Below are 25,305 nucleotides of genomic sequence, written 5' to 3' on the forward strand. Positions count from 1 at the left end.
TTAATTGGTTTTGAAACTCCTAGATTCTTTTGAGATTCATTGAACTTTTCAATGGCATGTTTCAATCTCGAGTGTGCCCTTCAGGTTTTGTGACTGGGATGTCGAGGATCACAAAACAAGGTGTGAAGTAACCATGAAAATATACTTGGTACCCTTAATATTTACCCCTCAATCGATGTGCCGGTTAACCACACACGCTTCAACGATACTATGATAAACATTAAGTTACCCTTTGCCTACCTTGTTAAGTCCAGGTTAGTGTGCCGGTTAACCACACACGCTCCACTAACAGCTTAAACAAAGTGCAAAGTGTAATTTCATGGATTAGCACCTTATTCACATTTTCCTAAGTAACTAAGATTGAGAATTTATAAGTGTTTAGTTACTTAGTATTTATCATTATACTTATAATGAAGGGAGAATTATAGTCCTTGTCCTACCTGTTCGGCTAACGACCCTCCACCGGTCAAGGAAGCGGTGAGTGAGAGTGGACACCCATTAAACTGCCATTTTATAGGCAGTAACCTTATACCCCCCTTATAGACCGGCTTCGTAAATGAGGCCTACTAATGGTAAGACGACTTGCTCTTATACATATAATATATTAAACTTTTAATATTATAATAGTATAAGGGTGTATTTTAGACATTTAAAATACTTGGTGGTTTAATCTATTAATTAAACTAGACTTTTAATTTAATTAAACTCAAACCATATATTTATGGATTAATAATACTCTTTTAATTAAACGCTTTAATTAACTATTAATAAAGTCCATAAGAGTTAATTTGAACTATTCAACAAAACATCATAATTCCAATTATTAAACTCAAAATTAAAATCATTTAATTAATTGTTTAAGTTATGAACCCAAGAGTTTTAGAATTCATTTCTTTTTTTCATAAAAAACTTTTCTCAAATTCCAAAACTTGAGGGCAAGTTTTGTAATTCTTGAAAACCTTTGGATTCCATAACTTATGGAATTAATGGTGTTTTATGATGAAACTTTCCATGTTCCATAACTTAAGAACAAGTTATGAAATTCTTTAAAACATTAACACCAAATTTTGTAACTCCATAAAAACTTTGAATCAATTTTTTTTTTTTTTAAAAAAAAAACTTTCATATCCATAACTTATGGAAGTTTCAAAAACCCTTAAGATCACAACTTTAAAAAAACACTTTTGAGCTCCAAAATTTTATGACAAAATATGTAACTCCTTAAAACATTTAGATCAAACTTTTAAAACTAATAAAATAATCATATCATTTTATCTTTTACTAAATTTGACCTAATTCAACTCATATAACAAATTATTCAAATTTTACAAATAATTCGTTTTTCACAAAACAAGTAATTATCTTAAAATTTGACAAACGTCATGTTTTTTTTTTCCTTTTTTTCCAACTTGAAAATAAAACATTTGCATCAATATAACAGAAAACATAACCTGGCTCTGATACCACTGTTGGGTTTTGAGCATTCTAACACTCTTATGGTGTACATGCAACCCTATAAACCTTGGATCTCTGTTTTCTCTATTATACATGCAAATATTAATTATTCCAAGGTTTCATCCTAACTAGCATATTATGAAGCACCTATACTACAAAGTTCTAGTTAGATGACATACCTTTTGATGTAGCTTGATGTCTTCAAGCTTTAAGAGCTTAGCCCCAATAGTGTGGAAGCCTCAAATGGAATCACAAATCACCAAAACACCTTGGAAGAACTTGAGAGAATATGTATGCACACTAAAATCGGCCCACTCTTATTTTCACACACTTGTCAATTTTGTGAGCCAAGGACCCATTTATATATTATGGAGGATTAGGGTTACATCCATGTAAACCCTAATACCCATGACCTTTCATTTACATAGGATCCATGGGTTAAAAGCTCCATGGACCATCCATGAAAGCTTAGCCCAACCTAGATGAACTTGGCCCATTCCATATATATAAGAGTCCATATTTAATTAGTTCTTTTTGATCACTTAATTAATTCTAAATTAATTCTTGATCAATACTAATTAAATAATATGATTCCATATTAATATATTAGAACTTATAATATATTAATATAAATCATAAATATACTATTCTCAAAAGACTATCCATATAAATTGTGCCGGTGAAGTGCAACCCAAATGGACCATGCCGGGTCGGGTCAAGTACATACCAAATATAGTTATGGACTTAGACATTAATCCAACAATGATTGGATAGGGTAACTGAGGTAGGCTAGTTATCAGGATTATGTATGATTGACCAATGAATTACTTATTTGAGAAATGGTCAATGGCAGGGTAACTAGGGAAGGCTAGTTGCTAAGGGTAAGGATATGTTAGTATTTTCTATGAGTTTATGTTACATGATTATGTGATAGTGATAGTTTGTGTTCTAGGTAGTTTAAGTTGGATAGCCTGAGAAATGTTGGTCTAATACATGATTGTGATGTTCTCGGTTGATTGTTCGCTCTCGGGTGGGTCATCTGTTCGACGATATCTAGTCCCTGGCTACATATGACTTTATGAATTGTATGAAAGACTAGGATCTAACCCCTGGAAACCGGTATGAAAGATTGTGGTTGGATCACAACCCTAATATGAAAGGTTGTGATTGGATTACAACATCGATATGAAAGAATGTGGTTGGATCACAACACTGATAAAAAAATACTATGTTTGGACCACAACAATTGTATACAAGGCCAGGGTTGTTCCCCTGGAACTGGAGTCGAGGTTGGGCACGTATACTCCTTAGGGATGGGCCCGACATGTATGTATATAGGAGACCTGATTGTTTAGCTATAGAGTTAATGCTTTGCTTGGATGCAGTGTATGTATGGTGGAATATGTGGTATATTAGGGAACTCACTAAGCTTTATGCTTACAGTCGTGGATAAATTGTTTTGCTTGTTATACGTGAGAAGAGTTTGGCAGGACTGTACACGCGCATCGAAGATATTGGTTTCTGTTGTTTTATAATTCAACTATGTTAACTAGTGGTTTTCAACAAATGAATATCGTTTAATGATATTAAGTGTAAGGTTTTAATTGGTTACTTTATTTTAAATCAAAAAAGTCTCTTTGTAATTTTCGGGACGTTACAATATAGATTTGGGAAATGTTCTCTGGTTGTCGACATGGATTTGAGCTATGTCATCCAGAGAGATTGATATGGTGTATGCAAGCTTCGTAGATACATAAGCAAATGACTTGGGAGGAAGTAGAGGACTCGAAATAATGGCGGTATGTTTGGCAATAATGTTGTTGGTGTTGTTGTTATAACAATATATATATATATATATATATATATATATATATATATATATATATATTGTTGTATTATAAGGCACTATTCGTGTTCTTGACAAAACATATAAACAAATAGATAACAACGAAAGCATTCTAAACTAGAACACTTATGATGTAACACTCGTTCCCTATAATGGATCGGTGGATGGTATAAAGGAATCAAAGGCATGATTTTGAGGGAATAACATATGTCACGACGTGACATGAAAGGGTGTCACGACATGGCATGACAATTGAGGATCGCATGTCTCTGATAGGTGTCACGACGTGGCACAAGGGTGGCCACGATGTGGCGGACGCTGCAGCCTAAGCCCATGAGTTTTTAGGGGTTTTTCCGTATTTAACACCTTAACTTTAAGTTAGGGCATTCTTTTCAGCCTCTAACCTCTCCATTTCAAAAACCTTATCCCCTTTGAGGGTTTTTGGTGTTCATGGTCATTTGAAGGATCATTTCTCATATTTTGGTGTGGAGCTTGAAGACCAAGTTCTTGCAAAGTGTGTTGGTTAAGAGCTCAAGTATATATCTAGCAAAGGGACTTCATTTATGGACCATTGTGAGTAAAAATCTTCCATCTTGATCTTTAGTTTGCTAGATCTTGTAGTTTGATCTTATATGTCCCTTTTGGTCCTTGTGAGCTTGTGCTTTAGAGTTGAGTGAACTCCAACACCTATTGAGCTTATTTTATCATCTCATAATCTTGTTGAATTGGGAAAGTTTACATCTTGATCTTGTTATCGAATCCATGCATATTTTGAGGAAGGTCTTATGCTATTAAGGACTTAGGGTTGTAGACTTAGCTTTGTGAATGAGTCCTAATGGATAAAGTTGGAAACTTTATCCATTAAGTCGGTAAAAATGAACTAGATATGAGATTATGAGCCTTGGTTTGAAGGAATTAAGATTTTGGCATTCAGCCAGAAGCCACGATGTGACCTAGGGTTTTCCATGACGTGGTGGTGCTTGGAATCGTGATTGTTTTGTCTTGGCATTACCACGACGTGGCCAAGGAGGGCCCACGACATGGCAATGTTTTGTATATTGACTGGTTGACCTTGCATTCCCACGACGTGGCCAATGAGGGCCCACAACATGGTGTTGTCTTTGACCAAGTTGACCGTTGACCTTGTGGACCTTTGACTGTTGACTTTTGACCGATTTGAATTTGGGTCAAACTTGGAGGACTTGGGTGTTAATTGAGGATTTATCTGTTTCAGTGTTAGTCGGTTCGAGGGATTGATCGGTGCAAGGAGTTAGAGTGTTGTTGTGCTTCTCCGGTTTTGCGAATCAGGTGCGTTTCTCATTATGATATGAATCTGATTGTATATCCTTTACATGGTAGGACAGAGGTATTGATAGAGTACAATTATGCTAGTGGCTAGGAGAACTCTTTGTATATATGTATCGTATGGGATACTTAGTGTCATTGTATGATAAACAGGTAGGGTATTGCCTATTGATTGTATAGTACTATTAGGGTTACGGTTGGTTAGGGTAACTAGGTAGACCAGTTATCAGGATTATGTTGATTGACCAGCGAAGGACTTATTAAGAAGTGGTCAATGGCATGGTAACTAGGGATGGCTATTTGATAAGGGTGTGGACATACTTGTATTTTGCTATGTTGATATGATACATGATTATGTGATAGTGATAGTGCATGTCCTATGTAGTTTAAGTTGGATAGCTTGAGAACTCTTGACATATTACCTGATTGTGATGTTCTTTTCTGATTGTTCGCTCTTGGGTGGGTCATCTGTTCGACTGTTTATTTGTTCCCTGACTACTTATGACTTTATGGATTATATGGAAAGATTGTGGTTGGATCACAACATCGATAGGAAAGACTGTAGTTGGATCACAACATCGATAGGAAAGGCTGTTCCCTGACTACTTATATATATATATATATATATATATATATATATATATATATATATATATATATATATATATATATATTCTACCATGGTCTGGAGGAACAAATCAACTTTGACTACTATGAACCATAGCCCTTAAATCATACCATACCTGAGTGTATCCTTTATGGTTGTGTGTTACGCACAACGGTGGAACACGTCAAGGAATAATAGACTAAGGTTAAGTTCTTGTATCTCTATTCCGGGGACATAAGATATTACTATCTTAGTATTACTCGTTGTTATTAGTTCGCATTCCAATATCCGTCTCCTTGATTTTTCTCGACAAAATTCCTGATTTTAATTGGCCACGACCCTTTGATCTTGCATGAAGCCCGTAAATATTTTATCTACCTTATTTCATCTATGTTTTTCTATGAAATTGTCAAGCCTCTAGTCAAATTGCTCCAGTCACACAGTCTAACTATATCATTACTCGTGAGCTCTTCACTCATTTTATGTTTCCATGTCCCACTTTGTTGGGGTTTGATATTCAAGTTAAAGACAAGCCGTATCGGTGGTGCTATGACGTTTAATTTATCAAATTGGTTATATTTGATGTTGATGGTCTTTTATTTCAAAATTTCATCATTATGTAAGAATGTTAGCGTGACTTTCTCTATGGAAGCACTTGTAGGTATGTACAAGTTCTTCTAGTTTGCTTTCCACCGGCTGTCATGGTTTGGTAATCACATTCTTTTCAAAATAATATTTTTTTATTATTTGTTCGTTACATATTTGTGATAGCAATTAATGTCAGGATTTTGTAGCCTCATAAAGTGGTCACTAAAACTTATTGTCTTCTTAATATTCAACTTATTATGAAATCCATAACTCGAAATAACACTTCTTTCAATATAATTATTCATTTCGCCGAATAAGTTTAGCACTTTCACGATGCATTGAATTATTTAGAGTTTAATGGATAGACATATAAAATTTGTTCTATAAAACATTGAATCCATTTCGTCCATTCCCATATTAGCATCAATGATGTTGCATATTGGAATGTAAATTAATAATGTCGAGATTATGACATTTCATGTGTAGACTCCAATTTTATTTTGTTGATTTGCTCTAAAAGCTTGACCACAAACGGTCTCCAACTCTCCAAAAAGTCCTAATTACTATTTTACAATAAATACAAGTTGTACAAAAGACATTAAGTTTTTAGAAAAGTTTGATTTTGATATTGTGTTTTTCTTTCAATTAACTCACTATATTTTATTTCATTTTCAATTCTGACACCCAGAAAGGGATGTCACCAAAAAGTTTCACGTCATCATATCATGTCAACATCACATCGTCAAAGACTAACACATCACCATGTCATGTCAACTTCGGTCAAATGAGAACAAATTGGAAAATGTAATGTTAAAATTCAAATTTTATGAAAATTTAATGTCTTAATTATAAGGAAAAAACACATTGTCAAAATCGATTTTTTACAAAAATTTAATATTTTTATGAAATATTTCCAAAATTAATCTCATATACATGATTTGAGTTAACAAGATATTAACTTAGAGGAGATCCAAAGATTTCTGTATATTTTAGTATAGATCTTGATTCCACTAAATCCTAAATTGATTGAAATCGTTTTTTTGGCTTATTGGATTTCGTAACATTTTACTTGAACTCCCCTGAAGCCTAATTTTGATGGCTTTTACTTTAGCCGTCTACTAACTCTCAGGCTATACAGAGTGCATGTGAGGATTGTTACACATATGAGATGGCCACATTAACCAAACACATTTCCACATGATCTCACCAATGTTAAGAAAAGGTGTTCCACTAGTAAGTGTGAAGGAGAGTGAGAAGAATGGAGATAGAAAAAAAAAATTCTCTTTCATTTGTGAAGAAACGTAGCAATACTCACAGATGGTCACAAAGTCACAAGACAATCCTCCCCCCACCCCAAAACTCACGCGCAATGTCATCATAGCCAATAATGGAATAATGATACATACAATGACGTCTATCACCATCTACCGTCGTTATCCAAGGGAAAGATATAAAAGATAAGCATTCGCCGCATATATTATTTAACTACTACCTTTCAAAATCAATAATGTAGTGGAATAAGTCAAATGTAATAGTGACATGTCATATAATTGTGTAATGCATGTATAGTGCCCTAAGTCTATGAACGTTTATGATATGACAAGTAATAATGAAAGTAGCATTAATAATAATATATAACTATATGTAATTGACTAACAATAGTTAGTCATATGTCATCTTTGTAAAATAATGTCTATAGAAGAATCGTTGATCTTTAACAAATAAAGGAAGCGAAATTTTATGAATGAGTTTACTCTTAAATTTATTTGTTGAAGTTTCTTAAATTCTGAATAACATATCATCTATCAAAAATATCATACAAACAATCAAAAGAGTATCATTCAAAACGACGATTATGTATTCTCTTGTTTATGATTATTTGAAATTTTATATTATGAGAATTTCTAAAATTCAAATTCAAAACAATATATATATATATATATATATATATATATATATATATATATATATATATATATATATATAAAAGTTCAATAGAGAATCATTATTAATCAACGAACCAAGGAACCAATGCAAAACGTCAGAATTTAAAGTGATCAACGGCAAAAGAAAGGGTTGTAAACTTTTATAATGGACGCACATGTACCGGATTATAACAAAACTCACTTCCTTTTTTTCATTTAAAATTTTTTTAGGCCAAGTTTTTTATCGAAAAAAAAACCGAATATACCGTTGTTCACGATTTTTCGTCCTCTTTCAATAGAGATCCATGATGATATATAAAAAACGAAAATTTTTTTTCGAAAAAAACCCACTTAATTTTCTTAGTTTTTTCAATATTTAAGTTTATTTTTATAAAAAAAAACTAATTATACCAAAAATATTAATTTTTTGTACTCTATTAATAAACATCAATACCGATTAAAAAAAACCCTCGAACAGTGTAGATTCACACTGTGAATCTAAACTGTAAATATTTCAATTTTTAACATTCACAATATGAAAAATCTCGAACAGTTCAGATTCACATTGTGAATCTGAATTACTATTATGCACACTGTGAATCTGAGAAGGTTCACAAAAAAAAAAAAAAAAACCTCGATCGTTATAGATTCACACTATGAATCTAAACTGTAAATATTTCAAATTTTAACATTCACAATGTGAAAAAGCTCCGATCAGTTCAGATTCACACTGTGAATCTGACTTATTATTATGCACACTGTGAATCTGAGGAGGTTCACAATGTGAATCTGAACAAGTTTACAATATAATCTGAACAGGTTCACAATGTGAATCTTAACTGAAATATCGTTTTTTTTTATATATATTTTTTAACATGAATATGAATCTATGTTTAAAAAGTACAAAAAATATGAATTTTTGTATATTTATTAATTTTTTTTCTATAAAAAAATAGACCTTAACTTTTTTCATCAAAGAAAATGAAGTGAGTTTTTTCGAAAAAAAAAGTTCGTTTTTTATATATAATTATGGATATCTATGGAAAGATGACGAAAAATCGTGAACAACGGTATATTCGGTTTTTTTTTCGATAAAAAACATGACCTAAAAAAAATTTTAAACGAAAAAAAGTGGTGGGTTTTTTTGTAAATGGTGGATATTTTGGTATAATCCGGTGTGTGTGCGTCCAATGTAAAAGTGTACATCTATTTCCTTGGCCGTTGATCGTTATGATTTCCGACGCTCACGATTGGTTCCTTGGTTCCTTGGTTAATTATGGTTCTCTATTGAACCCCACCCTATATATATATATATATATATATATATATAAAATAACCTTATAGACGATTTAATTAGTGAAAATACGTAATAATTACAATAATTTTATAAGATTGAACGTATTCATATTATCAAACAACTTATTTTCTTTGTCATTCTCACATAATAGCATTGTGCACACGTCCACACGATGTCAATCCACATTTGAACCTAGCTATATATATATATATATATATATATATATATATATATATATATATATATATATATATATATATCGGAAAAGTGAATATACCCTTAAGGGTATATAAACTTAGGTACCCAAACCCACCATAATACGTCGTTTTGTTTGATATATTAATTATAATGTTATTAAACTTCAATCCTTAACTTGATTTCAGTTAAAGATTTTCGAAATTTCACTATTATCTTCCAATTACATCATATTTTTTTGTCGAACACCTATTAGACTATATATATTATAGTTGAAAATGAGAATTATGTAAGAGGAATATAAATGTGAAATTTATAAAAATCTTAGAAGTAAATCAAGTTAGAAGTTGAATTATAAGAACATCAGACAATTACAATGTATATATGATACAAAACGACGTACTATGGTGAGTTTGGGTGCGTAACCTTATATACCCTTAAGGGTATATATATATATATATATATATATATATATATATATATATATATATATATATATATATATATATATATATATATATATATATATATATATATATATATATATATATATATGAGGGTTCAACTGAGAAAAAAAAAGGTTGAGAATGGGGGAATCATTCTCAGCCACACATTTATTTTTCCGCAAAACACTTAAGCGTACCGTCGGAAATGGATAACGGATAAACATGTGTTTTCCAACCAAACATGTTTCCTTAAACTATGCTAATAATTACCTTAATATACACAAAACATACTTTTTTTCGTTTTTTTTATTTTTAGAAAGCCATTATTATCGAAAAATTATTTTAAATATATCAAAATTCATAATTTTTTATTCTCTATAAATAGACATCCATATTGATATACTTTTAAGATAAAATAAAAAATTTATTTTTTTAGAGTTTCAGCTCTCGTTATTCATAAGTGAATAAAAAAATATATCAGATTTTTATTACAGTATATTCGTTATTCACTTATGAATAAAACGTATGCGTAACTTTTTTTATAGTTTAAGTATTGTTCATATATGAATATGACACGCAATAAAGTTTTCTTACTTAAAATATATTTTTTTACATCATCTTTCATCATATATTATATTTATATATGAATAAAATGTGTATTAGTTGTCGTCATATTTTATATTCATATATGAATAAGACGTTTATCAGATTTTTGATACAGTTAATTTGTTATTCATATATGAATAAGTAGTATAAATGATACTTAAACTGTAAAAAAAATTAATTATATATTTTTATTCATAAGTGAATAACGAATGTACTGTAGCAAAAATCTGATGCATTTTTATTCACTTATGAATAACGATAACTGAAAATATAAAAAAAATAAATTTTTTATTTTATCGTAAAAGTATATCAATATGGATGTCTATTTGTAGAGAATAAAAAATCATGAATTTTGGTATATTTAAAATCATTTTTCGATATAAATAACTTCTTAAAAATTAAAAAAACAAAAAAAAACTATATTTTTGTATATATTAAGGTAATGATTAGCATAGTTTAAGGAAACATGTTTTGTTGGAAACACATGTGTATTCCTTATCCATTTCCGCTGCTACAACAAAGGCTTTTGCGGCAAAAATAAATGAGTGACTGAGAACGATTCCCCATTCTCAACCTTTTTTATTTTATCAATTGAACTTACCCCTATATATATATATATATATATATATATATATATATATATATATATATAATCATTTAGATATATATTATTTATTTAAAAATTTTGTTTCGCCCCATGGTCCGTTCCATCTTAAATCTCCGGTGTGCAGTGCCGGCGCCGACCCAGCGAACTGGGCAGTAGCCCAGGGCATCAAAAAGATAAGGGCATCATTTTAGCCAAGTTGTCCATTCGATCGGTTTCGACGGTAAGGCGGTAACTTCAATCGATGCAGGGAGGCAAAGCGCGAGAATTGAAATGTTTTGATTGTACTCAACGCCTAGTCTCCTAGAATAACGAAGCGTATACTAGGAGTCGAATCTCTCCTGTCAATTTCTTTCTCAAATCACACGATTTGTGTATATACCCTCGTCACTCTTTCAATCGATTTATAAATACCCTCTCACCCTCTATCCCGATTTGACGATTTCTTCTGTTTACTTGAATATCTAATTCTGAAAAGTGAAGACTAATTCTGTTTACTTGTGTACACTTCAGCCGTTCAGAGGTATGATTTTCTATTTGGTTAACCTCAGTTCAGATTTCTTGATAACTAATTTGTTGGTTGTGCTTATTTTATTGTTTTTGTGACCACAGTCCATTTTTTTAACATTTTGATTCTCTATCTGATAAATCCGAATTCATATATTTGATCCAGGAGATATATATATATATATTTCTATCTAAACTTCTGATTATGAAATAACTGTGTTGTGATTTTGCTAAAAAGGGTTGTGGCTTTGTGCGATGTTGAGAGATAGAGGAAGAAGCAAATTTTGTCGAGGTTTTTATACGCTGTCTCACCTCACCTGACTTCCAACGCTCGGCTTAGTTGCAGTGAATGTCTGACCCGGTCTTTCTCTTCGTCAATGGTGTCGCCTCACCTACCTCCGCTCTTCCAGTGACAACCTTGCTTGAATCCCATCCAGGTTTGCTCCATTCCTTCTTACTTCTCCAACTTATCGCATCTAAATTTCATTTTAATGGAGTATTAGCGAACTTAATATCTGATAATTCGCTATCGTTAATCAATTGGCGCCATAGGGAGCACTACAAAATTAGGCCCTAAAATATCAATTTCAAATAATGATTGAATTCCACGCATTTCAATTTCAGGTGCTTACACTACCTTCAGAACTCATAACAATGGCTTAGAATTTCACTTCTGGGAAAGGCATTTGCGCAGGCTTTCTACTTCCACAAGCATTCTCTTCAATTCATGTCCAAACCTTCTATTCTGTCCAGGAATAAATTTGACCCCCGTATCCCTGCAACAGATGAAATCCCTGGAATGGGATTCACTGATTCCGTCTTTAGTTAATAATTCAATGACAAAAGCAATACCTGTTGCATTGAAAGAGAGGAAACCTGGAACAGAATTGGCATTCACTGCTCTTGTGAGTGGAAACTTGGAGAAATTGATTTCAAACGAGAAGATAGGTGAAGAAAAAATCCATAGGGTTTTTAGTTTGCATCTTCATGTAAGTTTATATACTCCTCCTGTATTTGGAGTCCGGACAGATGGCGCTCATCTAGCTCTTGTTGGCCATGGAAGAGATACTGCAAATGCGAAGTACTCAGATTGGGTCAGGTAAATATAATGCTACTTTCACTCTCAATGTCAATGTCACTGTCACTGTCATCTGAGAATATGGTTTTTGAGTAGGATGAGGAAACCGTTGGAGAAGTTGAGGCCTCCATCTGCTACTGAGCTCTTGCTTTCAAATGATGGAGATCACATTCTTGAAGGCTGTTTAACAAATTTTTTTGTTATCTGTCGTAAGGTATGCTGTTAATGGTTGCAACTTAGAGGAGATTATTGTCATTTCATATTTTCATGTAATTGTGCTCTTGTGTATGTAACTTCAGTTACAGTCATTTTCTGGCTTATTTTTCTTTTTGTGACATGTATATGCAGGATAATGTAAAAGATGACAGTAGAAATACAGAGGAGGAAGGGCTGAAAAGTAAATATGGTTTTTCAGTTGAATTACAGACAGCTCCAAAAAGTGATGGTGTCCTTCCGGGAGTAGTACGGGAAGTGATCATCAAGTAAGTCCTTTTTTAATAAGAATTGTAATGACAATTATGCCCTTGGAAAATGAAAATCTACTTAAATATAGTAGTAAAAATGATTCTTTTTGTTGTGTAGGGTATGTTTGGGAATTGGAATCCCGATACGTGAAGTTGCTCCATCATGGTCCAAACGCCACTTGTGGGAAGAAGCATTTATTACAAGTATGATATGATTCTTTTGTTGTGATGGAATCGGGGAAGGAATGGAATGGTTCATTCCATTTGAATGGAGAAAAATTGTTTGCTTTGCCTGATGGAATGGAATGGACCATTGAATATTCCTTTCATATTGTTAACTTTCATTACGTAGCCAAGGAGTGTTTTTTATTTAATTTCATTATGAAATGGAATTTAAAAGGAATGCAGTATTAACTCCTTTTTGTTTATGTAAATTTTTAATGGTGTTGTAACAAATTGAATCATTTTGAAAATTCATTTCTATGTTTAGCCATCTTTTATAATGTATATCATGCTTACTTTTTGAGTTGATCGTCATCATATATAATAAAGAAATATATATATATATATATATATATATATATATATATATATATATATATGTTTTTATACAGATAGCTTGAGGGTTCTGCAGCATGTGGAAACAATTCGAGTTCCAAGTTCATGGAACTCACTGAGTTCTAAAACGTGGAAAGATGTAATGTGGGAAGAGAAACTATTTCAGGTGTGAATATTTTTAATTATCAGACTTCTTTATTTTGCTCATGGATTTTTTTAATATTTTTTTAAAAATGATGATAGGGGTGTCCTGGAAGCATAACTGCAGTGATCCAGGTAAAATATAGATTCTTTTAACAATGATATTTCATAACCTTAAAACATTAACATGAATAACACATCTGAATCAATCTTTTTCTGTTTCTTGTTTTTTTATGTCATCATTTTCTTTATATTTTGTAAAAGATAGTACATACAAAAATAATTTCAATATAACTGAACAAAAACAAATATCATAAAATTGGGGAAATTATATATACCTAAAATTTGTGGAAATTATTTGTGTTTATATGTATGTATGCATATTTACATGTAGTAATAATAATTGTAAGTGGGCAGGAGGAGGTGATGAAGAGAGCAAAGGTTGAAGGCCACCCAGTCGCATCATTTATCAAGTAATTTTAATTAGTTTATCATGGTGTATACGGATTGCTCTTGAGGTTAAAAGACTGTTTTGCCCATCTGTAGTAGAGTATGACATTCTTTAAGTTTTATTGAAGATTGTTTGAAGAATTTTGAAACTAGATGTAAAGATTAGAAGAGTTTTAACTACTTTTTTAGGAAGATATTTTGTATGTGTGGCTTATTTGATTCATTATTGGTTGTGGTTTGCTTAAAAATCTTGTTATAAAACTTGTAACTACGATTAACTTTAATAATACAACTTTTGAAATCTATCTATCTCGTATGCTATATTATAATCAGACCAAAGTTTTGAATAAAAGAGTAAAGAAAAAAATAGGGATTCAAAGTTTTGAAGAAATGATTGTGTTGATTTTTCAGCTTATAATCTATAAGACAATAGACCTGTCAACGTTGCTATATAACCACTTAAATCATCTAAATTATACAAACTAACTTTATTTGATTTAAAATCCATACATATCTGATATCTTGACAAATATAAATAATTATATTTTCCTACACAGTGACAGTATTGATATAAAGCATACTTACCGAATTTAAGATCCAGAATAATATTATTAAAATATTATTTTTATAATTAAAATTAAGTTAATTTCATACCCAAATTGTCCGAGAAAAGGAAAACAACACGAATGAAGTGTAGGTCATCACTCCTCCAAATTTAGTAACGCGATCACAATGTGGAAGGAGAAGAGCCCCGGAGTCAAGATTCTCTGGATATGGACGATCGGCACCGCCGCCGGTAACTAATATCTCCGCCCTACCTTCTTATTTCGCCTTCCCCATAACTCCCATCTGAATAACTCTCTCATGTTTCCAGTGCTTGTCACAAACGTTGCTACAAGTAGAGTAAGAGACATGAACAAGTTGCTCGATTCCCAGGAAGAATCTTCTTCTCCTCATGATATTGCTAACCCACAAACAACCGACTCCATCATAACAGATAAGGTCAACGATTCAAGCCTAGACCAAGAAAATTGACAGCTTGTGATTTTGTAATTTTATCTGTTGAAGAATTTTGCATCTTGAAACTTGAATTTTGTCTTGGATTATATGCCTGGACCTTTTTTCGTTTTATAAATTCATAATGATGTTGTGCGATCGTCTTGGCGTTTATCGAGGTTTTTGGTTGCATATTGAATATTGATGCATATACATATGCACGTTAAGTGTTTGATGAAATGTCCGAAGAGATATGAATCTCTCTATATGATATATTTGTTGGTATGTTGCTTGTTGCAATTTCCCAGGAAGAATCTCCCTTTCCTCTTGCTAATCCACAAACAATCGATTCCATACGAGTCAGTTTAATCTGTTTTGAGATTTTTCATCCTGGAATCATGGAATGTCAACATCATCATATTTATCTAAGTATTATCTGCCTAAATCTTTCTCGTAAACTTGACATGTATGGATCCTTTGTTGTGTTGTATATACTCCTATACTGATGCATGTTAGGTGTTTGGTGAAATGTCTAAGAGACTCCATATTTGATTCTCGAGAATAAATTTGCTGGTTGAGGATCAAAAAGAGTAGACGATTGAAAGCAACACAACCTGAGAAAAGAAACAAAACCCAACTGCAAAAATGACTCAAATCATCGTCCCCTTTTATCATCATTAAAATTCTCAGCACTATTACAATAGTCGTGTGAACTTAAATGTGTGTCTTGTGTTGCTTGTCGTTTGGTTCTCCCTAACACTAGGATCCAAAGCGGGTAGACATGTGTGCTTGCTAGAGGCTGCAAATGTAACAGATTGGATGACAAGTCAAATCTTGATGGGTCGGGTTAGCCAATCTATGCATTTTTGTCTTTGGTTTTTTATTTAATCTATAGTTATGTATTAAATATGGCTATGTAAAGTATATTATTACAATGTGGGAAGACATTATTTAATAATGTAAATGTTGGTGATACTAGTAGTTTTACATGTATTTAAGTATTTAACGATCTGATAGTGTTAGTGGGCATGAAATAGTATCCAAAATAAGGCTAGCTTTCATCTTTCATCCATCACTGTCACATAATGTGGTGTTCCTGTTGAAGCCAACATGCCACATCAGCACCCCGCAAACTTCATTGCTACCGTAACCAATGACCTAGGGATGAAATCATGTAGACCATGGAAGCAAAATAATGATAATAATAATAATAATAACAAACCGATAAAGAAGCAATTTTGCAAATTAATCCTTTATTAGGTCTCTTCAAACATGTAATATATTTAAATGATAAACATTGAAGTTTGTAGATACTTCAGAATATGTTAGTTTTACATGGGAAAAAAGTAAGGTTAAAATGTTAAATATTTACTTATGTAACGAAATTACAAATCTTTATCAAAATATGCAGCAAAATTACATGTTGCATAAACTAAACATGTTACGTGACCACATAACAATCCCTGTGTTCCTGTGCCTTTATATTCCATTCTCATTATATTGTTGGTATGTGCGAAATCTGTGTACTTGTTTATTTTAGGATGTCAAAAATAAATAACAAACTATTGAACTATTTGAAATGTTCAAAAACACAATTATTTTTTATTTTTATTAAAGTATCATCATAAGGGAAGCAACAACCGGTATGTTTTGTTAAGAAAATATCCTTATTTTAATGGTTTGTTGCCCGTTTATGACATTACTAACCATTACAATATATATTTGGATCCATAAACTTTAAAACATTGTACATAAACACCATATTTTGGCAATGTTTATATCCAAAAACTGAATAAAAATTAATACCTTAAATTTATATCCAAATTGAAACATTAAAAGTTTGCATCAATCTTCTTTGCCATTTTTCCCATCTTCACCTTTAAAAAACCTCATGAACCAATAAGCCGATGACTTGAGATGACGTGTAAGACCGTTTTTATAGTCAACATAAATCAAACCAAACCTCTTTGTATATCCTTGTGGCCACTCAAAATTATCCACCAATGACCATGCAAAATATCCCCTCACATCAACTCCATCCCTAAACAACAATTTTTATTTTTAATTTCATTAATAAATCACATATTTAACGTATTTCTATAAAAATTAATAATAATAATAATAATAAGACTGACTTGATAGCAAGAGAAACAGCTGCAAGATAGGACTTAAAGTATGCAACTCTCAATTTGTCATCTAGCATTTCATGTAGGGGAGATGCATCATTGTCTTCATCATCCATGCCTGTTTGTTAAATGGTTTCATAAAGGGCTTTTCAAGCAACGCATTCCCAAAAATAAATATATTTTTAAATATAATATAGAAATTACAGAAGAAATATACCGTTTTCGGTAATATATATTGGTGGATTATTGTACTTTTGAGCTATGTATTTAAGAACTTTCCGGAGACCCCATGGAACAACGTACAGCCATGATGATGCTGCCTGTGACAAATTAGAAGATTTAACAAAACCACCAAGATTTTGTTGGTGTGGATGAGAAGGGCGTTTTCGTCTTTTTGCACATACAAAAGGTTATACTTTTTGTCCCATTGTCTAATGCACTTCTAACTTAGTAAATCTTTCTATGAGAAGGGCATTTTCGTCTTTTTGCATATATAAAAAACCAAGAACCGGTCAATGTCTTGTCTTGTTTTGTTTTGTTTTGATATGATTTGTTTAACAGAACAATCGGGACTTAAGTAGATATTAATCATATTATATATGAATATACTGGAGTACCTTTTCACCAATTACACCATTTTCCCATTCAGCTGATAAGACAAAAAAGATTATGTAAGAAAACATTTATGTATCTATATATGTTTACTAAGCAATGTAAGTGTAATAATACCTGTTAATCTCATCTCTTGTGCTCTAAAATAATGGTTTTCTTTTTCATTTGTTTTATGCGACACAAATCTTGATGTATAATGATTCAACCCAACAAAATCCAATGAATTTTTTAACAAATCTTTATCTTTCTCAGAAAATACAGGAAGCAACTCTCCAACCCTCTCTTGCATAGATTTAGGATATTCTCCAAAAAATATCGGGTCCAAGTACCTAAAATCACAAATTCACTTTTTTTTTTTTTTTAAATAGTAAAAAGGGTTAGAAAGTTATAATTTTTAATTAAATAATACCATCCAAGCTGAAATTCAACACGCCTTTTCGCAGCAGTTATGTCTTCTTCCTTATCTGTTAAGGGCTCAGCCCATTCACAATCCACAACCAATCCTATTTCGCCACCTTGTAGAGCCTATTGTATAAAAAAAATGCCACAAACATAACAAAAGATTAGTAATCATGTAGAATAAAGATTAGAAACATTTAAAATGATTACCTGAAATTTGGTTCTGTATATTGAAACAGCTTGTGCATGGGCTAAAAGCTGGTGGTGAGCAGCCAAATAAGGTTCAGCTGAAAAACGTTCACTTCTTCCAGGGGCAAATATGCCAGTAAAATATCCATTTATTGCTGTTTGAAGTGGTTCATTGATTGTTATCCATTTTTTCACTCTATCACCAAAATTTTCATAACAAGTTTCTGCATAGATTGCGAAATAGTTTCTGCATTTTTGGCAATGATAGTTATGATATAAACATTAACAAAAATCAAGATTCAGGGTAAGGAGAAAAGATGAAACCTTACACTATTGAGTCACTTAACCACCCTCCTATTGACTCATCAAGATGCAATGGGAGATCCCAGTGGTATAATGTTACACATGGCTCAATTCCTATTGCAAGTTACTTGTAAGTTGTAAGAGCTAATCCTCAAAAGAAAATGGAAAATGGAAAATGGAAAATGGAAAATGGAAAATTTAATGCATACCCTTTTCGAGAAGGTAGTTTATAAGATTGTTGTAATACTTGATCCCTTCTTTGTTGACTTGGGTTCCTAATCCATCTGTAAACAAAGATTAATTCATTTTGAATGGATCTAATATGGTTTAATTAAAGGTATCTTGATAAATAGAAATAGTTACAGTGGATACCTGGATAGATACGTGACCATGATATGGAAAAACGGTAAGCACTGAATCCCATTTTGGCAATTAGGTCAACGTCTTCCTGTATTTGGTCAATGTAAATGTGATAAGCTTAATGGACCCAACACAAAAGCAATGAATAGATTAACCATATCTTGTACACAAAGAAAACCTTGTAACGATGATATTGATCTGTTGCTATATCTCCATTTTTCCCATCTTTTATTTTGCCTGGTGATCAAGAGAAAAGAAAAGTGATGTGAAAGTTTCTTATAGTTGTCTTAATGGAGCATCAATGGCGAGTTTAAAAATTCTGCAAACCTTGTGTGTGTGAAAAAGTATCCCAAATAGAAGGACCCCTGCCACCCTGATTGGCAGCTCCTTCTACCTGCAACAAGGCAGTAAACAAGAGAACATGTTAAGATACTACATAATTATAAACTAACTTTTAGTGCATCATGATGCATCCAAGTAAACAAGCAACCAATTTTATGAAGCTTTTATCAGTTGATATAACCATTAGGTTACGATTTCAAATACACATCAAGGCATCTGTTGGAATCAGAGTTTATCAGTTTAACACAGTCCGCATTTCAGCATTATTCATAAATTAAGGTAAATTTCGAAATCTGAAATGGCGATCTAAGGATCAAGTTTCTGATTGCAATAATCCAAGAGTATTGAAATGAAAGAAGCGTATGGAAGTGTGAAATGAAAAGTATACAAGTAGCTACATGAATCGAGAGGGGAAAAGGAAAACCACCTGATAAGCGGAAGTAGCGACGCCAAAGAGGAATCTGGAGGGGAAATCAGCAAGAGAGATTTGCTGCTTGGTTGAAATCATGGAGTTCCATTCTTCCTCAACCAATCTCTTTCTCTCCTCCTCCATCGTTGAGCTCGACTGATGCAAACGGCAAACCACCAGCAAGGGGGAGTGTAGAAATCAGAAATCTCGTTGATGAAACTTTGTTGACTTACTATACTCCCTGGTCCCTACCACACCAAATAAAAATACGAAGAGTGTGATAAAACAAAAAGGAGTTCTTTTATGCCTTTATTAAACGAGTCCAACTTCCAGTGATTTTTATTAAGTTTGAGTATAAATAGAAAATAAAAACAATAAAAATAAAAATAATATTAAAAGCTTGAAACATATAACAGTCAAATCCATAAGAACTCAACTCGAATTTTTATTAAAGTCTCAAGCCCTCTATAAAGTTGAAATTTGTCCAGATTTAGTATCAACGTTTAAAAACCATTTTTTCCGTTTATAATCAACTCATGTTCTGGTTTCGTAAAATAAAAGAAAATTTACTTTTGATAACCGCTTTTCTCGTTTAAAATAAAGTCTGTTATTTATGTAAATTTATTTATAACTTGAGTTTCATGTATTGATTTCGAAAATATGTTTCCATAAACAAAATTCAACTAAGATTACACTCTTTCTAGTTTCTATGTAAAATTCACGTCCCTTAAAATTTAAATAAAATTATAAACAAACCATAACCATCCAAGCATAAAAATTATAAGACCACATAAGTCATAACATAACATAGACTCTTTCTCGATCTCCCATTTGTGGAAAAGACATAGATACCCTCACCATCATCATCATGGTATTTAAAAATAACCCCAAAAAGTTTGACTAGTCGAGTAGAACCCAGTCTCATGTAACAAACACAACCTTAAAGTTACAGCATCAAAATCAATCACAAGAGTAACTAAACTATAATCCTAAAACAAGTAACCCATATTATTCAACTACATAACACAACACAACACACTCAAAGAAATTGAAGATTCTGTAGCTATTAAGTAGTAGACTTGTGTCTTGTGTATCATAATCTATATGTGCATTGATGCTTCAGAAGTTGTTAAGTCATTCAGCCTCAAGTTCAGCCCCAAATTTCTCCAACTGTTGGGCATCATGATCCAAATCCCTAACCAAAGCATGGTTCACCAATCCATCATCCTCACTAGCATGCACTTGCCTACCTCCAAACCTAACCATAACCAAACCAAACCAAACCAAATAATCAACACTTTCACTAATCACACTCTTAATACATTCATTATTTATAAAAAATTTACCATCTTCCATTCATCAACTCAATACACTTTCGTGCATCTTGCCTGTCTTTAAATCTTACCAAAACTACCCCTTGAGGATGATTTTCACAAACCTACAAAAACAACCATAACCATAATATATAATAATAATTTACATAAGGGTGATAAAGTACATTGTTATGTTAGTAAAAAGAATAAACATTAAAAAGTCAATGCTACCTTGACTGATTCAACTGCACCAAGCTTTGCACATTCCTCTTGAACATCTGCTGCTAATTCAACATTTAAATTCTCATCAGCCTGACATTAAGAAACAAATTTAAGGTTATGTAACTTCATGGATTTTATTATTTTCATACTACCGTTAATATCATGCCAGATTTTACTAAATTACCCTCATTTCTGCTGGAGAGAACATGTATCGGAGAATAACAGTAGCTGGAATTAGTAATTTTGAATCATCACGCCCACCTAAATCATAAAAAGAAATAATATATGTTTATGAATTATGATTATAACAAAATATTGAATATCTATCAAAAAAATGTTAAAAATATATGATTATGATCATGAACACATACCCCACCCAAGCATCTTGTGTTCCACCTTCTGAAGCTTCTTCTTTTTTCTCTTGTCCACTTGTTTTGCTATGAATTTTTCACCTGTAAGAAACAATTTAAGTGAATTATTACAAAAATGAATACCCTTTTATTAATATAATACTAATAATAAATTACCTTTCTGTTCAAATTTAGCTGGTGTGACTGACATGACAACCTTGTCACCAGGTCGTAAAGGAGATCCATCAAGAATTTGCAAGGCCAAAGCAACTGAAGGTTCCTGTGCAAAACACATTACACATATTAATGTCATTAATATAAAGAAATAATAAAAAAAAGGGTTATGAAAGAAAAAAAAAATACCTTTATATATGAAACAAGAGCATCACCCTTTTTCTTTCCAGTTTCTTTGTTGACATAGATCTTCACACGAGGTTTCTTTGTTTCAGGATCCTATAATATTCCAGAGAAGATAATTAAAAGATTGAATCTGAAGAGTTTCATAAAATAGTAAAATGAAAACAAAAATAGTATATTACAATAGTAAAAGTTCCAAACCTCCTTTATAATCCCACACTTGGAAAACACCTCCACAACCTGAACCAAATTTAGATTAAATTTGAATAAATAACCAGATTATAAAGGTCAACCTTATCAAACAAACTAGAGTCAACATCAAATCTATACAAATTTACCTCATCAAAGGTAACATCATCTGGCAACCCTGTAACATAAACATGTGTATTAACTTTCAACTCAAACCAGCTGTCTGGAGGTTGATTGGCTTCCTGAGATACACCACAAGAAAGATTTTTAAAGATGAAGCAATCAGATAGACCAGTTATACAGGCAAACAAACACAGTATTGAATCAACCTTTTTCTCAACAGGTTTTTCAGGCAATTTCCTCTTCCCATTTGCTTCTATCAGTTCATTTGCATTATCTGTATCTTTTTCTGCAATGACATCAGCATTTGCATTTACAGAAGTGTTGGCATCTTCTTTAACAGGGATACCATCAGCCCCAACTGTAGGAAACAACTCTTCTTCTTGCTGAAATGTCATATGGTCAAGATCATATGGCTCACTTCCAGCAGCCATTTCCTATCATAAGTCGTAAAATTCTGTGAATAAGCAAGAAATCAAGAAATGGTCAAAATTGACAAAAGTCAAACTAACCTGAGGAACCCAGGCTCTAAGCTTTTTGTCCCACTTGTACACAGTCCCATCATCATCAGTGAACTCGTTCTGACCATCTGGAGGAGATGAAGGCCTCTCATCGTCATCGGCAACTTCATTGTCTGCCTCTGTCTCAGCACTTCTCACCTCATTTTGCCACCTTTCAAACTCGTCATCAATGGAAGCCGATGAGGGCACTGAAAAATTAACCCTAAATTCAGATTCATCTTCACATATTCAAAGGAAGACAACAGATATTGGTACAAATGAGGAGGTACCTTGTTCAGAGTTTTCAGAGATTAGTCCAGGAACAGAGGACAGGGGTTGCCACTCGCTCCTTCCTTCAGCCCATACAAGTGTGTTCCCTGTAATATATCCACTAGAAAAATGTTCTGTGGATGTGAAGAAGATAATCTTAATTAGATGATCGAAAAGCTTCTGTGAGCATCTGAATGTGATATGATTTAGAACTCCATTTGCAAAACAAATGAAGTGCAATAATCCCACAACTTTCAGATTCAAAAAACCCGCCCTTCTGCTAACACGAAGGAGCGTCTAATTTGAAAACAAAATGAACGTTTAAAAACAATCATCAACATTAACTATGGCATGAATTCAATACTCACCTCTCAATTCAGACGCAGCATATGGACCTACGTGTTGTTGATCTTCGGATAGTATGAACCACCCAACTTCAGTGCCCATATCAAACTTTTAGTAAATCGCCTGCAACACTTCAAACAAATGATATAAACACATAAAAACACGCATGTTTATATAGAAGAAGCAGAATAAAAATCAGATAAAGAAGGCATAAATTTATTTGTGCACACATAAGACAAAACCTATATCAGATTGTTGGGGTTATTTCTTCAATTTTTGACATACCACTCTACATAGAGATCCCGTTTAAATGCATTTAGAGATATTAAAATCAACTAAGCACACTGAGAGGAATTGGTTAAAATTAGGGTTAGTTGCCGGAGATTCCAACCGACGGCATACCTTGTCAATCGACGGGTAAGCCCTCGAAGCTTCTTCGTTTCCTCTTGGATGTATTTCGAAAAAGTTGCGCTTCGGCCCCGTTTAAAACTCCTTCCTTCCAATTTACTCCCTTCAAAAATATTTGTTATTGTTTTCGATGAATAGTAACTTTAGTCCATATATGGTTTGTTGATCTGTTAAAATTAATTCAATTTGTTTCAACCCAGCAAAAAAGTGTTTTGATGATATTTCTGGTTTTGGATGGACATTAAAATAACATGTAAAATATTACTAGAAAATACGGGTTTGGTAATCAAGAATATGGATTTCTCAAAATAATGTATGTCTTTTTTTTATGTATTGATAGTTCTTCATTGTGGGTTACTAATAAAATTCAGTTTAAGATAATCCTTAAGGTTGTTTCGTTTCAAGTTGCATATGTAGTTTAGGTTATCAGGACAGTTTGGGCTATCAGGCAACTTGGATGTCAACAACTTCTGGTTTTAGGCAACTTGAGTTGTCCCCGAGCAAACTCACACTTGTCTATTTCTTAAACTTTATTACATTTTGAGCATGTTTTCCTTTGGCCCTTGGACCCCGCAAGGAGGGTTGCCCATTTAACTATGAATTTTCTCATGTTCGAGATCAAACATGTCTTATATAAAAGTGTGCACTTTCCATCTTATATTATAACATAGTTTAAAACATTATTCGGTATTAGTGTAAACTTTAATTAGAGTAAATTACTAAAATCATCATTGTGCTTTGGTCAAAATTACATGTTTAGTCCATAACTTATATTTTACATACAGAATGCCCGTGGGGTATATTTTGTTATGTTTTTTTTTTGTCTAACGGACATTAAAATACTATCTTGGGACTTATCTTTTATTTTTTAATTTTTATTATATGTTTAATGTATAAATTAAAGAATATTAATTAGTGTAACTTATATTATATTATATTTATTATTAACAAGATGAAAAAGGGTAGTATGGTCTTTTCATATTTGCCAATGACAAAAAAATGCAACATCAAAATAGATGATCCGAGTTCAAAATAAAAGTTAAAGACCAAACGTATAATTTTGACCAAATTATGTAGACGATTTTAGTAATTTACTATTTTAATAACACTAATTTTTTGGAACATTTTACTCACACCATATATGTCAAATTTTAACACTAAAATCTAGAGATGAGCATATGGACCGAGAAACCGACCGGAACCGGAACCCAATGGAACCGGTCGGGCCGGGAGCGGGACGATATTCTTGTGGATTTTTGGAACCGGGAACCGGTAGAACCGGCAAAAACTGGAACCGTATGTTGCTATTTCTCGAGGACCGGCTCCAACATTGATGACATGGCAATAACCAACTGGCGGTTCAGTTCAGTTCCTATTTTCCACCAAGCTCGGTTCCGATCCGGGTCGGTTCCTTTGCTCATCC

General features: G+C 32.4%; 3 protein-coding genes across 5 annotated transcripts; 1 reads left to right on the forward strand and 2 right to left on the reverse strand.

Annotated features, from left to right (window-relative positions):
- Window positions 1-10,944: 10,944 nt before the first annotated feature.
- Window positions 10,945-14,275, forward strand: LOC145138752 (D-aminoacid aminotransferase-like PLP-dependent enzymes superfamily protein). Of its 2 annotated transcripts, none has more exons than XM_079072779.1 (9): window positions 10,945-11,397; window positions 11,620-11,818; window positions 12,006-12,480; window positions 12,556-12,673; window positions 12,808-12,941; window positions 13,042-13,127; window positions 13,538-13,647; window positions 13,725-13,757; window positions 14,033-14,275. In XM_079072779.1, exons 2-9 carry the CDS (start codon window positions 11,731-11,733, stop codon window positions 14,066-14,068), a joined length of 1,080 nt encoding a protein of 359 aa, XP_078928905.1. In that variant the 5' UTR covers window positions 10,945-11,397; window positions 11,620-11,730; the 3' UTR covers window positions 14,069-14,275. The 2 variants fall into 2 exon arrangements, with proteins under 2 accessions (XP_078928905.1, XP_078928904.1); XM_079072778.1 differs by having other exon boundaries at window positions 10,946-11,397; window positions 14,040-14,275.
- A 1,754-nt stretch (window positions 14,276-16,029) lies between these two features.
- On the reverse strand, window positions 16,030-20,082 carry BGLU42 (beta glucosidase 42). Of its 2 annotated transcripts, XM_079070981.1 has the most exons (14): window positions 19,827-20,082; window positions 19,385-19,451; window positions 19,236-19,294; window positions 19,070-19,145; window positions 18,907-18,981; window positions 18,724-18,811; window positions 18,416-18,641; window positions 18,216-18,331; window positions 17,924-18,135; window positions 17,812-17,843; window positions 17,412-17,514; window positions 17,204-17,312; window positions 16,875-17,109; window positions 16,030-16,226 (listed from the first exon to the last, which is right to left on the reverse strand). In XM_079070981.1, exons 1-13 carry the CDS (start codon window positions 19,950-19,952, stop codon window positions 16,914-16,916), a joined length of 1,485 nt encoding a protein of 494 aa, XP_078927107.1. In that variant the 5' UTR covers window positions 19,953-20,082; the 3' UTR covers window positions 16,030-16,226; window positions 16,875-16,913. The 2 variants fall into 2 exon arrangements, with proteins under 2 accessions (XP_078927107.1, XP_078927106.1); XM_079070980.1 differs by lacking the exon at window positions 16,030-16,226 and having other exon boundaries at window positions 16,802-17,109.
- A 484-nt stretch (window positions 20,083-20,566) lies between these two features.
- On the reverse strand, window positions 20,567-23,982 carry ELF9 (RNA binding (RRM/RBD/RNP motifs) family protein). Its single transcript, XM_079074557.1, has 14 exons — window positions 23,877-23,982; window positions 23,498-23,597; window positions 23,150-23,263; window positions 22,872-23,068; window positions 22,569-22,796; window positions 22,389-22,481; window positions 22,252-22,290; window positions 22,057-22,146; window positions 21,871-21,973; window positions 21,715-21,795; window positions 21,528-21,604; window positions 21,353-21,433; window positions 21,155-21,246; window positions 20,567-21,066 (listed from the first exon to the last, which is right to left on the reverse strand). Exons 2-14 carry the CDS (start codon window positions 23,574-23,576, stop codon window positions 20,943-20,945), a joined length of 1,398 nt encoding a protein of 465 aa, XP_078930683.1. The 5' UTR covers window positions 23,577-23,597; window positions 23,877-23,982; the 3' UTR covers window positions 20,567-20,942.
- Window positions 23,983-25,305: the final 1,323 nt, after the last annotated feature.

This window comes from Lactuca virosa, chromosome 9 (assembly GCF_052849685.1).
Source record: "Lactuca virosa cultivar CGN04683 chromosome 9, Lactuca_virosa_CGN04683_v6, whole genome shotgun sequence".
Lineage (NCBI taxonomy): Eukaryota > Viridiplantae > Streptophyta > Magnoliopsida > Asterales > Asteraceae > Lactuca > Lactuca virosa.

Bases quoted from the DNA above. Each gene is read 5' to 3' on its own strand.
- BGLU42 (XM_079070981.1), bottom strand. From the start codon at position 19,952: ATGGAGGAGGAGAGAAAGAGATTGGTTGAGGAAGAATGGAACTCCATG. The intron at 19,452-19,826 runs GTGGTTTTCCTT...GCCTTGTTGCAG, and splicing joins TCGCTACTTCCGCTTATCAG to GTAGAAGGAGCTGCCAATCA. The intron at 19,295-19,384 runs GTTTGCAGAATT...CTTGATCACCAG, and splicing joins TACTTTTTCACACACACAAG to GCAAAATAAAAGATGGGAAA.
- ELF9 (XM_079074557.1), bottom strand. From the start codon at position 23,576: ATGGGCACTGAAGTTGGGTGGTTCATACTATCCGAAGATCAACAACAC. The intron at 22,482-22,568 runs GTTGATTCAATA...GGTGTATCTCAG, and splicing joins AAAAACCTGTTGAGAAAAAG to GAAGCCAATCAACCTCCAGA. The intron at 21,796-21,870 runs GTAATTTATTAT...TGTTTCTTACAG, and splicing joins AGCTAAATTTGAACAGAAAG to GTGAAAAATTCATAGCAAAA.
- LOC145138752 (XM_079072778.1), top strand. From the start codon at position 11,731: ATGTCTGACCCGGTCTTTCTCTTCGTCAATGGTGTCGCCTCACCTACC. The intron at 12,674-12,807 runs GTATGCTGTTAA...ATGTATATGCAG, and splicing joins TTTTTGTTATCTGTCGTAAG to GATAATGTAAAAGATGACAG. The intron at 13,648-13,724 runs GTGTGAATATTT...AAATGATGATAG, and splicing joins GGGAAGAGAAACTATTTCAG to GGGTGTCCTGGAAGCATAAC.